Here is a 17,347-nt window from a genome sequence, read left to right as displayed (position 1 = left end):
TAACCAATAGAACTTCTAATCTTTAACTTTTAAATAATATAATTGAAAAATTGGAAATCAATTAAATTTTAGAAAATAAGAGTTTTAGCTAATAATTTGACTAAAAGAGGATAACTGAACAAACTTGCTTTAAAAGTTGTGAGTTTTTCAACTCTACTGGTTAGTACATTTACACTTTTTAATTTGTTCAGTTTTTAAGTAAATAATATATTGTTTATACTAAAACCTTTAAATTTACTAATATTAAAATAGTCTTCTTGTATAGTGAGGTCAACACTATATTAACGGGACACATTCAAAACCCATCCGTTTTAAATCCAGTCGATCAAAATCCCTCAGAGTCAAAATCCACCCGAGTCAATCGTGTGGCGTAATTATTTGAAAATTACTGTTAAAAAATTCTAAATTCTAAATTTTTATAACTAACAAACAGTAAGATTTAATTGGTTGTCGTGTGATTGTGATTGAGGTCGTACAAAATTGTTTTTCATTAGACATCCATTAATTACTTTAAAGTTTTAGCATAATCATATTTTAATAGCGAAGTTTAAATTTATATAACCTGAGGTTGTTTAATTTTTATTAGCTCTTGTAGCGTTATATTTGTATTAAAATTCAAACTTCTTTAACAAAGCTGCTTGCCGGCTGTACTTAATCGAAAACATATTCAGTAATCAAGAAAACAAAATAGTTTCGTCAAAACTTCATATAACAAGCAAAAATACTAAATAACAGCTACGTTAAAAACTAAATTGTTTCAACTGATAAGAAATAGCACACTGTTATGTAATAATAATATAAATTTACTCTAAATGATTCAACTTTATCATTGGTATATTGTTGTTATGTAAGAAGTAACATAAAAGTACAAATTAAATAAAGATAAAAGTTTTTTTTTCTTTATTCAAGTGTGTTCACAAACTATTTTAAGGTTTTATCGAGTCGGTAAAATAGTTAAATTGATTACAAAAAACTTAGTTGCAGTCTTAAAAAATACCCAGTTAATAGATTTAGTGACGTTTTTAAAGGTTTAATAACTTTTGTATTTTTATTTAGACCTAAATGGTATTAGAACAATGTAAAGTTCAACAAGCTAAAAAGTTTCAACTAGGTAACAATTGAAAAAAAAATAGCAATAACCAATAACTTATAACATTCACAGTAACTTATTATATTTTTATTTTTCTTAAAAAATAGACAAAATATTTTAGAAATAATTTTCTGTTTAAAGATGTACATTTTAGACATAATGTAATTACCTCTATCTAATAGCTTACCGTTAAATGGCACTGTTAGTCTCCTTAGAAAAGCATGAAATATAACTGAGCTTGTTTGTTAGTAGTACTTAAATCTTGAATTTTACTTAAAATTTTTCAGAAGTTATTTTAATAAGTAGTACTTTTAAATAGAATGTTATCTCTTTGATTTATACTCTATTCATTCTGTATTAGGACTATAATGATAATATTAAATAAAGTTGTAAGTAAAGTTTTTTTTTTAATGTTAGGTAGTATTTCTGCAGCAGTTTATAGTTATGAATCAATTTTAATTAAGTAAATATTGCTTTTATAGTAAGAAGTAGCCAAGTATTTGTACATGAAATAAACATTGCAAAATTGCTTAGTAACTTTAAAAGTATGTATAACTTTTAAAACTATAAACTACTGACGTATTTTTAAGGCAAGGACTACAAGTTTATGAGAAAATTTGAAACTTCTTTGTTAAATAAAATAATAAATGAGTTACAGCTTAAACTCAAAAAATATTTTAGTAAATTTGTTTAAATTTTCTAGTTGATTAAGACTGTTTAGTTTTCTTCTTTATACGTTTATTTAACTTAAGGAAGGAAATCACGAAAAAATAATCAAACAATCAACTAACATACGTATGTAAAGAAAGATAATTAATTAAAAAAAAAAAAATTAATTAAATATTGTTATTTTTTAGTTTCTCTTAAACAAGCCACAGCAAAATTTTATTCAAATCTAATGAAAACTATAATAAAAGTTTTTTTTTCAATTTGATTTTTATATAACTACTTCAATGCTTAATATTAAAAAATTGTTATTAACTTGACTATTTATTTACAAATCGAAAGTTGTTCTAAAGTGAGAATAATTGTTGCTAGATCTGGTGTACTTCTCTCAATTTCTGTAAAGAAAAGAAATTAGTAAGGTTTAAGTGTATTCGTAAAACATCAATGTCAAAAATAAAACTAATTGATCGAACTACAAATAAAATCAAACCTTCAAAGTACTCAAAGTATTCGCGAGGGTTAATTTTTGAAGAGAAAGTTCAGACAGTGACCTGTAGAAAATTAAACGACTTTGTACATACTTTTGTTATAGAAATGATTTGTATGTTGGTAAAAATTTCAACTAAATATTAAGTAAATAGTACTTAAGTATATTTTAACAACTTTCACTTTGTTAAGAAGGTTTGTGTTATTAGTTCAAAAACTCTTTTAATATAATAACTGGTTTGTATTAATATAAGAACATAAGTAAATAATATCAAGAAACAGAACGTTGAAAACTAAATACTAAAAAAGAAAAACTTTGAATATTACTTGTAGAACGTAATATGCTTTATATTGGTATATTATCTTTGGTAATATAAATAAACACCCACCTAAAGGTAGATATTTATTCACTAGCTCATTTTTTGTGCGGTTTATACAAGTATCCCTGAATTTTCTCCTACGATTACTCACCTATCTCTAAAAAATTGTTAAAGTTGATGGACAAAGTTTTAAGCAAATGTGTTTATAACTCAAGGAATTAAAAACTATTTTAGTTCAAAGCGTGTTCGTTTAACACTATACAAAACCCTCAAGCTAAATTTATTTACATTAAGAATGACAAAAGTAAAAATTACTTCACGACTCAATAACGCTTAAAGTTATAAAACATTTGTTATTCAGATAAAACAACTTCTCACCTCAAATTTTACGACCTTCGTTTAGTAAATTTAGTAAATCATCTAGCGCAGGGGTCGGCAAACTACGGCCCGCGGGCCAAGTGCGGCCCGCGAGCACGTTATTTTTTTGAATCGAATGCGGCCTGCAAAAGAAAGTTTTGAGGCCCGCGAGCATGTTAATGTGGCCCGCTGAGCAAAAACTTATTTTGAGTTAATTTTGTCTAATAAATTTTGTTTTAAGTTCCTGTATAACATTTTAAAACAATTAAAAGGCTGAACTGATTTAGCTTAAAAATGTGAAAAAGACAGGTTAGCATTTTACCACGGTTTTTTTTTCCTTTAGTAATAACTTTGTTCTTGCAACAGCAAATTATTTTCTGAATAAAGAGTGTAAAAAGTGCTTTGAATTAGTAAAACACTTATATAATACCTACTTGGTAAAAAATAAATGCAAATGTTTTCCGTTTTGTACAAAAGTAATGCACAGTAACTAACTAACATGTCATTTCTTTAGTTTATTTTTTTTTCACGTTTTTTATACCTAAATTTATATTACAGATGTTTTATTTCTAAATGTTATATTCTAGTTTACACAAAAACATTTAAAATAACATAATATTAATAATAAGAACAAATAAAGTTAATTTTGTTTTGGTTTTGACACCTATGACCAGACATGGTATAATCAAGATGGCAGTTAAATACAGCTGTTTTAATTGTAAACACGCGCTTTAAAGCTCTATAGTAAATTGAGAGAAATTTGGAGAAATAAAAGAAAGTAAAGTGAAAAGTGAGTGGTACGCTGTAGCGCGCTCGAGTTATTCTCTTCATTTAAGAACTTTACAAATAGACGCAAAGTTTTAGCGCAAAAGTGAGAGAGCTAGAAGAAAAAAGAAATTTATAAGCCAAAATCGTACGCTTGAGTAATTCACTTAATTTTAAAACTTTAATAATGCATGTTAATTTTTTAAGTTTTAACTAACTTTCACGTCTTGTCTTATATTTCTTAAAGTCAAAATTTTTTTTTGTTCCTGCAAAAGTTTTATTAAAGTGAAAAACTACATAAGTGCTTAATTTACAATTTACTTACTTATTTTAACATTTTTTTTTCTTATGAAAATTTTTATCAAAAATTTATTTGTTTATATACCTTAAATTTTTATTAAATGAAAAAATATAAGGTCAGTTTAACTGGTTTGTTAAAGATTTAAGCTTAATTTACTTTTTTAAACTAAATTAAAAATATTTTCTGCTATAAGTTTTATAACAATCTAATTATACTAAAGCTTTTGCAGTAAGAATATTCGCAGCTAAAAATGTTAACTTAGTGAAAAGATATTTTATTAGATAATAATGACTATGATATAAAGCAAAGACTGAAATTGTACATTTAAAGGAATTCATGTTTAACTACTTTAATTTGTTTCATAAAATAAAACTTTATTTAAGAGAAAAAAAATCTAAAAGGTTACTAGTATTACTTATTTCATTTATCTTTAAGTTTTAAACCATTTTCAATGTTTAATTTGTAAGTATAGTTAACTAAAAAGTAATTTATTTTTGTAAGTTGCTTATGTACTTCTAGGATTATTCATTTAATTCAAGTTTCAAAGTTTGTGAAAAAATAAAAACTAGGATATATTGTAATTAAAAAAATTATACAAACCTTCGACACTACAAAATATTAAACTAATACAAGCTATATACTCTACATACTTTTTTGATATATATATAAAGAGCTTGGATTAATTTTATATGTTTATTAATAAAAGAACAAGTGCATAACATAAGGGCAGTTTACAGCACTATGACTTAAACTAATTTGTATTGCAATAACTAGCAGTTATGGCAATTAAAAAAAATCTATATTGGTAAATAAAGAAAATTGTTTAAAAAAAAAGCTGAATTGAAGTAAAAATGTTTTGTTTAAAAATCTAAAATATTATATAAAAATTTTAAAAAATACAAAAGTTAATACGGAAATTTAAAATAACAATTTTAAGTATTAAAAAATACTTAATAAAAACTAAGAAAATGAGAAATTTTAAAGTTTGTTAGGCAAAAGAAATTTAGCATAATACTCATATGATAAAAAATTAGCGCGATTAACGGTTGAATTATTATTGAACTTATTATTGTTACTACAAAATATGTAAAAAAGTACAAATAGTCTAAGAAATTTTAGCAATTAATGTACAAAACTTTGTAAATAAACAAATTTGAAATTTTTGAATAAAATACAGTCACAACAAATTTAAACAGTAGAATGCTTTAACAGTCACTCAAGTAAAAGTGTTTTTAAAATAGTGAATTGACTTTAAATGAAAAGCTTTTTTTTTTTTAAATTAACTGCTTTTTAACACGCAAAAATTTTGTTGAAATTTTATATTACATTGTTTGCTGCAAAGATTGTCAAATTTGAAGGTTTAAATTTGCTGTACTCTTCGTTTGTCAAGATTTCATTGACATCTTGGCTTCTTGGTTTGTACAAACTAGACTTACCAACTTCTTCTATCAATGTATCTGAAAGTGGAAATTTGTCACAGCATAACTCCATTCTTTTGCAGGTTGATCTGAGAAAAATAGAATTTATTATAATTTTGGGTAATAATTGGCTTAAGAATGTAAAAATTAATTGTAGGAATTTTTTATTATTAATGTTTGAATTGAACCTTTGAATGAAAAAGAGTAATTTATAAACCATACATTGAGTTATAATTTTGTACTTTACCAATATTATATTTATGATAAAAATATTCAACAAACAGATTAACACTATACTTTACTTTATCTAAAAAGACAACAACCTATATAATATTTAAATAATAAGCAAACGCCAAGCTTTTTAACCTTGTACAAATAGTTTTAATTAGAATAAAAAATTTAAAAAACTACCTAAACTAAAATTTGTTAAAAAAGTTCTAGTAACTTTTACTAGTGATATATATTATTGAATTTTACTGATAATATACCGATAAATTTAGCAAAAAAATGTTTCAATTCTTATTATGCATTTATTCTTCCCTTATATTTAAAATAAAAGAAAAAAAATTATATAAAACAAATCGTTGTAATACAAAATATTAATTTAATTGGATAACATTAAAAAAAACAAGTTATTAATAGGGCCTTTATGTCTCCTATAATAAAATATGTTTTTTAAAAGTAAAAATCAAAATGATAAGGTTTGTTGAATAATAACAAAACAAAATTCAAAAATTTCTTGTTTCAAGGATCCGGGTACACAAAAAGACCTCTCGGTCATCGAGTTGCATACCCAACTTTAACTAAAATTAAATAATCTAAATAATGATTAAAAACTTTACAGTTTAAATTATTTATTAAAGTTTCATTTCTATAAAATAGGTTAAAATAAAAAGACATAAATCCAAATACATTAAATTTTTACTTACCTAATAATCATTAAGGAGTTTAACAAAATATGGCCCATATTAGATTGTCTATTGTTTTTCGAGATATTCATCAAGGAAAAGTCTCGCTCGATTTGCGCGTTACTAAAAGGTATCGTTTGTAGTTTCATCATTAACTCCTTAAGTTCTTGGTATTCAACGCGAACACTGCTCCAAAAGTTAACGTTTGTTGATTTATCTGTTAAGAATAAACTGATAACTTTTTATGTACATAATCAATTGTAAGTGTACTCTTACAATAATAAATCATGTTTTTATTTTATCAGAACTTAGTTTTCGGTAGATTTACAATGTTTACTAAATTACAAAACTTGTTTAACATTAACAATGAAAATTTTAATTTATATTTAAGTAGTAGGTTACTATTGTTATTTTCCTTTAGCTAACCGATACTTGTTTGATGACGTCCATGCAAACTTTTGTATTGAAGTGAGATAGTATCTCTGTGGTTTCCTTCAAACAATTTTTTAATTTTTGGATGTTCTAAAAACTTCTCAATATCCGGCATCCGTCTATATAAGGCCTTTAAAAAATTATAAGTTTTAATGATATTTAAATAAGTTATTTTATTTTTTGAAGATATATTTAATACCAACTAACATCGTTTACAACTTCATACTGAGCCATTAATTCAAGATTTTGCAGCATTCTTTTTTCCAATTCAATTATAAAAACTACAACAAAACTTTGAAAAATATTTTTTACCTGTATTAAAACAATTAATTATAAAAATGTTGGAATTATAGGAAAATTAGTTACAGATTAGAACCGTAGCGTGTCATTAACAGAAATTTTTTCACGTGTAATACACAACATTAAGTAAATTACTTAAGTAAAGTATGAGAATTTACTGAAAAAAAAAACGGTTATGTAAAAAAAATACACAGTTATTATAATAACTTGTATTTTGACTTAAAATTTTTTCAAGTAAAGTAAAAACAATTTCACAAATTATTCTCATTAAACAAATCCTATTTAAAAAAAATCAATTAAGTTTAGTTGTTAATAAACCCAATTGACTAAACAACGTGAATTTTAATTAGTTTAACCTCTGCCTTCTTACTAATGGATAAATTTGCATAAACTTCGTTTACTTCAACATGAAAGATAGGTTCTTCCAAAAGGTTAGCTACAAAAAAAATGTAAATTTTAGTAACTACAACTTAATTTATATAGTAAAATAATAATTTAACAATTAATTTAATAAAAAAATAAAATATTGATAATAATTACTTATATCGTTTACTCTGTATAAAATCCAATCTAAATTTGAATCTACTAAACCTTTAACAAAATGTTAGTAATGTTTTGTTATAAGAACGTTATTGTACGTTTGTTTGCGTTACTAATTAAAAAATAATGTTTATTTACGCCAAAATGTTGTAGATATAAAATCAAACGAAACTTTATTATTAATAGCCTAAAATTAAAAATTATTCTTAGTTGCCTTGTGATCTAAATTAAGCTTACTTGAATTTGGTTGGTAAATGAGGTCTTTTAGATGCTGTATAAGTTTTGTTATTGCTAATCCAAACTTAAAAGGTTCTACTTTACTTTTTTGTAGAAGAATATTAACAGAATTTACCTGATGAATAAAAATAATTAATTATTACACTGTAAAATTTAGTCTTGCTTTACATTTAATACTTACAGCTAAACTTGGCATGACTACAAAATAAGTAATTAAAAATAAACATTTAAAATCAAATTAGAATGATTGAAATTAGTTATGTTATAGTGCTTAGGGTGTTAATTCATTATTAAGCAGATAATAGGTCTTAGAAACTAACTTTCTCTAAAATTTTGCCCATAAATTTAAAAACAAAATTTAATCTATTGCTATTTAGAATTTTTCGAATACTTTCAGCATGTAAATCGTTTCTTCTTCTTTCTGGCTAATATACAAACAAATGTTATAGGTAAGAATAAAAATTTCGATAACAAACATCATTATAGTTAATAAACACTAATACTTATAAAACAAGGCTCATTAACAAAGAAAGTTTTGTTTAAAAAGATATATATTCTTATTAAATCTATGTTAATTAATTTGTGCTTTTAAACATTTATTATATATCTTCTGATTATATATTTGATTTAATAAAATGTTACCTTAGTAAACATATGATTACTAAGTTTCAGGGCAGATTGAATTTTAAATTTATAGATATTTGTAAAAATATAATTGTAAAAATGCTAAATAATTTAAAACAGGATTGTTTTAAGTTTTATACTAATAATATTTCTAATTATTAAAGCGTCTTGTAGTTTATAGTAATAGTTTAATACCTACTTCATTAAAAAAAGCTTTGAGTACTTCCCAATTCAATAAAATTCTTTTAATGCATGGAAAGTGTGATATCCATCTAGTTTTGCTTAAGGCTTTAAATTTTAACGGAATTTCACCCGTCATACACACACCTAAATTTTCAAAGTCACTTCTTCTTGTGTTAGATAACTTGAAGTAGTTGAACGTTTTCTTAATAAGCTTCTCAACCTTATTTAATTTAAAAGTATACACACTTTTATTCAACAACAATGGTTTTTTTTAATACAACATATTAAAATATATTAAAATATAATAAAATATCATAAATAAATATAAAAAAAAAACTTTGTAACTTGAATAAATGCAGCTTACTAAAATTCTCATTCAACAATTGAATTAATAATTTATATAAAATAGTTTTAATACTTACTTCATTAGGTATTGTAGCTTTGGTTGCATTTAAACATGCATTTTGCAAAGCATGATTTGTACAGGATATTGTTATAAGCCTGGGATTATCTTTTTTCAGAATTTGTCCTACTCCATTCTTAACTCCTGTCATGGAAGCAGCTCCGTTTGTACCTAAAAATATATTTACTAAGTTAAAAAAAAAAAAAATATTTTTCTTAAATTATAAGACCAGTTTGTGCTTAAATTTATACTTTTCTTAAACAATTGAATAAAATCAAATTAAGTCTATTAATAAAGATAGATCATTGTAAGATATTAAAACTAGTTTATAAAAGTTAGCAAGAATACACAGAGAATAGCTGAAATAAACAAAAATTAACTTACTATTAATATCTAAATTTAAAATTAAAAACACGTTAGTAGTACATATTTAATAAATACATAACTAGAATACAAAAATGAAAAAAACAGTAACAGTTCATATATACTTACATATTAAAACTACATTTTTTAACTGAACATTATACATCTTTAAGACTCTTTTGAATGCGTTAGCAATAGATAACGCTGATTTGTCTCTTCCAAGGTCTTCGAGATGTAAAAATATAGATACTGAAGTTTTCTTTATTTTGCTTAGATAACAAATACTAACACCTGTGATTCAAACATAAAGCTTTCTAATTTTTTTGTTATAAGTTTAATAACTGTAAAATTTTGAATGAAAAGAACTTATAATCTGTATACTTTGGAATAAAAAAAAATATAAATGTTTTAAAATTATCTGTTGGTAAATACTACTCATGCTTTTTTAAATAGATATCTAAGAAAGTTAAAAAATACCAAATATAGTCGAACTATTAAGTACATAAAATCTGTGAAATTAAAGGACTACCACTTTGTTCTAGTTAAACAACTGAAGGTAGTAGAACAAAAGTTTAAGAAAGTATAGCTTTTATTGTAATTACAACCGCTGTATATAAAAGGAAAACTGTTATAATTATTTGAACATAAACTGCTTCCGGTTAACCACTCGGTATTTTTAAAATTTTTTCCAGGTTTTCTAAATTTCTTCCAAGTTTTTAAAATTACACATATTAAGGTCTGTTTAAAGTTAATAGTTAAGTTTAATGTTAAAACTGTATTAAACAGTATAAAAACATGGAAAAGGTACACTAAAGCTGCTTTATAAATGGTTCATTAATTAAAAAAAATTGATGATGACAAAAAACTTTGAAAAATAGGGTATAATTTTCTATTCAAATCCAAATTTTATTACCATACAAGTAAAAATTATTGAAAATATCAGGTTTTTCAACGTCTTTTAAAGATTTATGTACAAAATTCCAGGTATTTTTATGCCTAAAATTTTAACTCCATGTTTTTCCTGGTTTCTAGGTGAAGTGGCAACCCTGCTCGTTAAAGCAACAAATTGCTAATTTATTCATTATTTTCTTTATTAATTAAAATTTTTGCTGTTTAATAAATATTATAATAATTAAATCATTCTCCTTATTAGAAAAATAAAATGAACAATATTTTGACATATTTCTTAAACTATTAAATAAAAGTCAACGCAAAAATCCAATATATGTTAGAAATGAAACTGACTTAGTTTACTAGAACGAGTTTACTGTATAATTATTAAAAAAAATCATAGTAATTCTAACTTTAATTTTATGTAAATTTTAATTTATTAACCTATTAAATTCTGTAAAATAAAAACTTTTTCCTTTAACTGTCATTAAACCTACTTACATCTGAGTAATCTAAAAATGTACAACTCATTGCATAACAAAATATTTTCTTTTACAGCTAACGTGTTACAAGAATTAATCTATAATAAAAAAATAAAACAAAGAACAATGTGTTTAAAGTTTATTTCATGTTTGAAATTTAAATTTAATAAGCTTTTAGTATTAAAATATTTTTATATTCAACAGAATGTATGTAAATAAATAACAAATTTAAACTTAATTAAATTAACAAAGCTTAAAAATTATTTTCTTACCTAGAAAACTTTGTCAAGCAGTATCTGTACTCTCATCCAGATAGAAAGAACAATGCTTCACCATAAAATCAGTTATGATTAGTCTTCTGCAAATTAGTGCCAGAGTATTGCACAGAATCATTTTTGCTTTCCTCCTTTTAAGCGTTGCTGATTCGTGAGCTGTCCCAAGTGTCTTCATGACATCTATCTGGTGTTCGCCTGCTAGCAAGTTCCCGTGAAGAGCTTGTTGCAATGCTAACCGGATTTCTGTCTGGCGTACGTTTTCTTTAAGGAAATTGTTGAATTGCTGTTTAAAAGATTTTTCCATCCTAAACTGATTTATTGAGTTGTGGTTATTTGTGACTGGAGATGCGCGTTTATGTCGGTCAGAATAAGAATGAACTTTTAAGTTGCTCTTTTTTGCTTGTAGTTCTACATTGCACCACTTGCAAAAAGCTTTAGTTTCACAATTTGTTGGAGCAATCCAATCTAATAAGTAAAACAGCATTACACATAGTTGACATAACAGATATAACTATTAAAACATTAAACACTATTTATATTTGTTTATAAATAAGTTGTGTATCTAATATTTATTTTATTAATAAGTGAACAATTGAGATTTCAATGATTTAACAAAAACGTTTCACAATAAACTAAACAGTTTAATAGATGTAATAGTGTTGCCTTGTATTTTCAAATTTTTTTCAAAGTATTCCAAAATTCTTACAGAATTTTAAAAGTTCACAATTTTAATCTTTATTTGGTCGAAAATTAGGTTCAAAGTAAGATACTGTGTTAAACAGTATGACAACATTAAAAAGATACTTTAAACTTACAATAAATGTGTTGGTAGATAAAAAATTTTTAGATGAAGAAAAAAAGTATTATTTATATTATAAATTTTTGTGTCAAATCGAAAATTTAACTACTGACAATGCTTAAAATGTTAAAATTTCCAGGTTTTTTTTTAATTTGAAGTTTTTCCGATTTTTTTTCAAAAATACAAACATTCCTGGTTTTTTTTTGGGTTAATTTGACAAATTATAGGCTTCCAGGTAAAGTGGCTAGCCTGATGTAAGCATCACAGTTCAACTTGAGCTAATTAAGTATGTATTTACTTTTAAAACGTGCTTTTTAAAGTTTTGTTTCACTACAAGATCAATAACTAACAATTTTTTTTTAATTTATTTGTTCTCAATTAATAAAAGCTTTAGTTAAATCTATCTTATAAATCTAAGCTTACAAATGGGATAATAAATTTGCTTATAATAAAATTGTTATTTATATCACAACTTTTATCAAAAATTTATATATAAATTTAATCAATGCAGTGAAATAATTCTTTTTTGAAATAAAAAACTAAGTAGATCTGTCTAGTAATTAAATCAGTCAAAGCTAATCTTCTTAGCATTTATAAAATAGTAAATAAAAATTTTCTTTTTGTAATTGAAAGCAATATACTAAAAAATTTTATAAAGAATTCTTGATATTACCACAAACCATTTGTCAGAAAAATGTTTTTAATATTCAAATAAATTTATTTTATGACAAAAATTAAAAAATTTTTTTTCGTTTAACAAACAAAAATCATGATAATTTGTAAGGTGTAAAACTAAAAAATTGTTGTAAATAAATAATTTGCCCATCTCACCGCCTTATGGCCTCTATGAACCATTTTACTTAAATAATAAAATTAGAAATTCAATTTTTGTCTATGAAGCGAACTTTGTTTTATACTAACAAATTTTGGTTTTAATTTTATAATAAAATTAACAGTTTAATTTGTGTGTTGTTATTATAAAATGTATTTTAAGTATATTTATTTAAATAAAGTAGTCAAAGGTTAGTACTAAAAAAAAAAAAATGTCATGCTAAAGTATTGTTAACTATTAAATTAATAAAACAAAATGTTAATTTTTAGGTAAAAAGTGAATTGGAATTTTTGACTTTAGATGATAAAATTTTTTGTGTATTATTGAAATAAAATTACAAAAAATACTTTAAAAACTATTTAAAAATTATTTTTTTTTCAAAAATTACAATGGAAAAATTAATTTAATTCAATAAAAACATGAGAACTTTCCTTTATAATATTTAATAAAAAAGCTCAGTATTAAAAAAAAATTGTTGTTGAATTCAAAATTGAAATACTCAAATGTGTATTCTTAAATACTACAAATTGTTAGAGATAAAAAAACCTTTTAACTCATAAACAGATTCCCAAGATTTCTGGTACCTCATCTTTTTAGGTGGTGGAAAATCTAAAGTTGGTAAATCTTCTTGGTCTGGAATTTCATCTAAAATAATTTCAACGGTTGTTACCTACGAAAATGTAACTGCTAAAGTAATGTGTTTAGTGTGTAACTTAATAACTATTTGTATATCCAAGAAAAAAAAAAACCATTAGAGACTTACCTTAACTACTACAGAATAGCATGGTTGCCACAAGTCAAGCTGAGAAATTTTTCCTGACTTTTCCTGACTTTTTCCTGACATTTTACTAAAGTTTTCCTGACTTTTTTCAAGATTTTTCTGACTTTTTACTATAATTTTACTAAAAAAGGCATTGAAAATTAAGTAATTTTGTAAAATTTAAGGAACATTTTGCAATTTTAGTCTGACTTTAAAGAATTTTTAATTAATTTTTCACTAATCGAAGGCTTTGAAATAAAAGGAAATAAATAAATTTGAACTGACAATATCTGAGGTTTTTATAAATTTTTTTCCTGAATTTTTCCTGAATTTTTTCAAAAACCCCCCATTTTGACCTGAATTTTCCTGACTTTTGTCATTTTTCTTAGTTTTTCCTGATTTCCTGAATTTTCCTGACTATGTGGCAACCCTGAGAATAGCCACCTGATTTTTATTTAAATTTTTTACATGATTTCAAAAAATCTTCAAAAATACACATTTTAGAGTCTAGCTTTAGTTTAAAGTTAAATTTATTGTAATAAACTGTTTAGAATAGTACAAGGTTGCCACTCATGTTTATAAAATTTTCCTGGTTTTTCAAATCTCTACAAGGCTTTTAAAATTACATGTATTTTGGTTTATTTTCAGTTTAAAGTTATGTCTAATATAAAAAACTGTGTTAAATAATAAAAAAACGTTGTATATGTACTATAAAGTTAATTAAAATGTGTATCATAACTAAAAAATTTTGATTGAAATCTTATTTATATGATAGTTTTTTTGTGTCAAGTTAAAATTGTACTACTTAACATGCTGAAATTGTTAAAAACTGAATGTTTTTCTAAGTCTTTGGTTAAAAATTTCTCAAATTCCAGGTTTTTTTTGCCTTAGTTGTTAAGTATCAGGTTTCCAGGTAAAAACAGATTTCCAGGTAAAGTGGCAACCCTGATAGCATAAGCCATTGAAAAATACTTAAGTTTATTGAAATGCGTTTTATGAAAAAAAGTTTTTTTTGTTGATAAAAAAAAACTTATTTATATGAAATATTTTTGAATCAAGTTAAATTTTATTACCGAACTATGTAAACTTGTTAAGAATTTCAGGTTTTTTAGGTTTATTGTTAAAAAATGTAGGTTTTTTTTAAATTATATCTAATTTCAGCTTTGCTAAGGTTTTAATTGCCTTAATTGTCAAAGTACAGAATTTTTAATTTCTAGGTAAAATAGCAACCCTATAGTTATTATCCACTCTTTAAACAATTTCCTGACTTTTTATTACAATTTACCTGACTTTTCTAAATCAAATTATCAATTTAAACAAATAATATAATACATACAAACACTTGGAATTAATAAAGCCTTCAATTTTATATTTCATTTTATCAATATTTATAAAATTAGTAGTAAATATTTTACCCTTATTTATGTAAAAAATATTAAAAAACAACTATTCTACAATAAACTATAAATAATTAAACTTAACCACGAAGTTCACCTCTTTTATAATTTATTTTAAAAATTTAAACAATTTTGAAAAAATTATAATGAGGTAAATTATAAACATAAACTTATTACCCAAAACACTAAACCTAGTGTTTAATTAGAATGAAATTATTTATTTACTTAAACAAAAAACAATTCAATTCTAACATATGCTAGATAAACAAACTTATGTGTATTATCATTGTTTTACTAAAAAATGCTACAGATTATCAAACTGCTTACAAAAACTGTTTGTTCTAGTAGGATAGTTTAAAAAAAATTTAAATAGAAACATTTTGCAGTTTTATAAAGGATATTCATTTAATTTTACCAGATGAAGGCATTAAGTAATTTTGTAAAATTCTTGGAAATTTTTTCAATTTTAATCACACTTTGAAGAATTTAAATTAATTTTTTACCATTCAATGACTTGTTTTTGAATATAAGGAGTTCAGTGAATTTAAACTGACAAAATCTGGTATTTTTTAATATTTAGTCAAACTTCCTGACTGTTTAAAAAAAAACCTTACTATTCTTGTTATTTATCTTTTTTTTCTGCTTTTCCTGAGTTTTTTGACTTTTCCTGACCTTGTTTCAACTCTGCTTAATTTACAAAACTAGTTTTAAAAACCTTGAGTTGTACACTAAAACTTTCAAGTATAATATTTTTTTTAGATAAACTACCTAATTATAATAAAAAAAGACTCAATAAATTTGTCACATTAAAAATTTTAAATAGATTTAATCTAAGCAAATAGTAGTTTCAAGTTTGTAAACAAAAATAATAAATTATGTTCAAATTACTTTTAAGTGAAATCTATGTCTTAATAAAATAATTTATAATGAATCTTAAAAAATTATAATAATCAAACTTTATTTTTAAGTTTAAAAATTCAAATAATTTGATAAAAGTAGGATATAAGAAAAAATAATTTGTCTATTGCATCTAATTTTTGGAAAAAAAATCAAATAATAAATTAATTTAACATCGATTAGTTCCAAAGCTACAATGTTTTTAGTTTATTAACCATTTAAATAAGTGGAAGACACTTTTCTTTAATTTTTCTAACCAAACATTACCTACTACTACAAGGTTAATAGGTAGTTATGATTAAATTAACAATAAAGTGAATAAAATTAACCTTATGAAAATAAAAAACATAAACTTACATTTAAGGCATTCATACTTATAAAAACAATATGCTTTTAAATATGTTGGTGTAATTGAATATATGAAACTTTTATGTTCTCAACTTGTAAAATACAGCTTTTGCTTTCATAAGAAATTTTAATTCTATTGCCATGCTTTTTATTTTTTATTCTACTGCGGGGATTTTGTGCTCTGCGATTTAGCATCTCTGCCTATGACTTTTTAGAAATTTACTTGCATTTTTTATTAATTACTGTGCACAACTATGAACAAAGATGCTAGTATTTGAAACCACTTTTTACTAAATACTTAAAGAGATAAAATTTAGCTTATGCATTATTTTCTGACATTATTGTTTCTACTTGTAGTATTTAAAGTGTACAGAAACAATTAAAACAATTTATATGACATAAGTTAAAAAAGATTTTGTTAGGTATACTTTTTAATTTTTCATACCGTGTTTTTTGGCAAATTAGGTTAATTTTTATGCGTTGCATACTAATATAAACAGTTGCCATTTTTTGGAACTACCTATTTAATCTAGATTGAGAAATGGTAATTTAATAAGTTTGTACATTTTTAATCAAAATAGTTCAAATTCGATCAAATAAACAACTACAAATTGCCACACAATCAGACTATGACTATTTGAAGACTTGTCAATGTGTACCCAGGTATTTTTTTTAGTTTCTTCTACGACAATAAATATTTATTTATTTTATATACCAAAATTATTTCTATTTCATGTAATTTTTAACTTGTCCATTTAACAATAGATCTGCAAAATTTTAACTATTTTTATAAAAAGTTGTATGTGTTAGAGCCTTGTAGCTTATCTTATCCAGTGAAAAAAATACAATGTGGGCTTTTTTGATTTGATATACTTTAAGTGACTCAAATTAATAGTTGTATATACCGCAAGAAACATTTCCAAAATTTGAACTAATTGTCTTATAAATCAAAATGAAAACAAATTTTAGTATTTTTTATTTAATCTATACAAAACTTTTAAAGGATACTTATTTGAATAACTATTCCTAAAATGTTAGACAAAATTTTATTTTCATATAAAAAACTATTTTATGCTCACAAAAGGTCTATATAAAAGGCCAGTGTTTACTATTGTAACAAAAATATCATAACCCCCTTCTTGTATTGCCGTTACTATAGATTTAAATATTTTTTCTTTGTTTAATAACCGAGAAAAGCAGGATATAATAAGATTTTGGTCAATTTTTTCAAAATTTAAACACGTAAGCAATTAAAAATATTATTTCCATATGT

General features: G+C 23.6%; 2 protein-coding genes across 2 annotated transcripts; both read right to left on the bottom strand.

The window, feature by feature from the left end:
• Nucleotides 1–5,216: 5,216 nt before the first annotated feature.
• On the bottom strand, nt 5,217–6,977 carry LOC145840311 (uncharacterized). The gene is made up of 4 exons (XM_082947528.1): nt 6,951–6,977; nt 6,738–6,873; nt 6,333–6,528; nt 5,217–5,492 (listed from the first exon to the last, which is right to left on the bottom strand). Exons 1-4 carry the CDS (start codon nt 6,975–6,977, stop codon nt 5,303–5,305), a joined length of 549 nt encoding a protein of 182 aa, XP_082803654.1. The 3' UTR covers nt 5,217–5,302.
• A 4,074-nt stretch (nt 6,978–11,051) lies between these two features.
• Nucleotides 11,052–13,950, bottom strand: LOC145840302 (uncharacterized). The gene is made up of 3 exons (XM_082947515.1): nt 13,436–13,950; nt 13,219–13,342; nt 11,052–11,506 (listed from the first exon to the last, which is right to left on the bottom strand). The coding sequence occupies exons 1-3, from the start codon at nt 13,514–13,516 to the stop codon at nt 11,052–11,054; spliced, it is 660 nt and encodes a 219-aa protein (XP_082803641.1). The 5' UTR covers nt 13,517–13,950.
• Between the last annotated feature and the right edge of the window lie 3,397 nt (nt 13,951–17,347).

Source organism: Thalia democratica, chromosome 1, assembly GCF_965202585.1.
Source record: "Thalia democratica chromosome 1, ktThaDemo2.hap1.1, whole genome shotgun sequence".
Taxonomy (NCBI): Eukaryota; Metazoa; Chordata; class Thaliacea; order Salpida; family Salpidae; genus Thalia; species Thalia democratica.
Note: the sequence above shows the minus strand (reverse complement) of the source record. Positions and strands in the feature narration are given on the sequence as shown.

Coding starts and splice junctions, on each gene's coding strand:
- LOC145840311 (XM_082947528.1), bottom strand. CDS start 6,977: ATGGCTCAGTATGAAGTTGTAAACGAT. Junction 6,874..6,950: donor AGTATGAAGTTGTAAACGAT/GTTAGTTGGTAT, acceptor AATTTTTTAAAG/GCCTTATATAGACGGATGCC. Junction 5,493..6,332: donor AACTCCTTAATGATTATTAG/GTAAGTAAAAAT, acceptor TATTTTTCTCAG/ATCAACCTGCAAAAGAATGG.
- LOC145840302 (XM_082947515.1), bottom strand. CDS start 13,516: ATGTCAGGAAAAAGTCAGGAAAAGTCAGGAAAAATTTCTCAGCTTGAC. Junction 13,343..13,435: donor GCTATTCTGTAGTAGTTAAG/GTAAGTCTCTAA, acceptor ACATTTTCGTAG/GTAACAACCGTTGAAATTAT. Junction 11,507..13,218: donor ATCTGTTTATGAGTTAAAAG/GTTTTTTTATCT, acceptor TTTACTTATTAG/ATTGGATTGCTCCAACAAAT.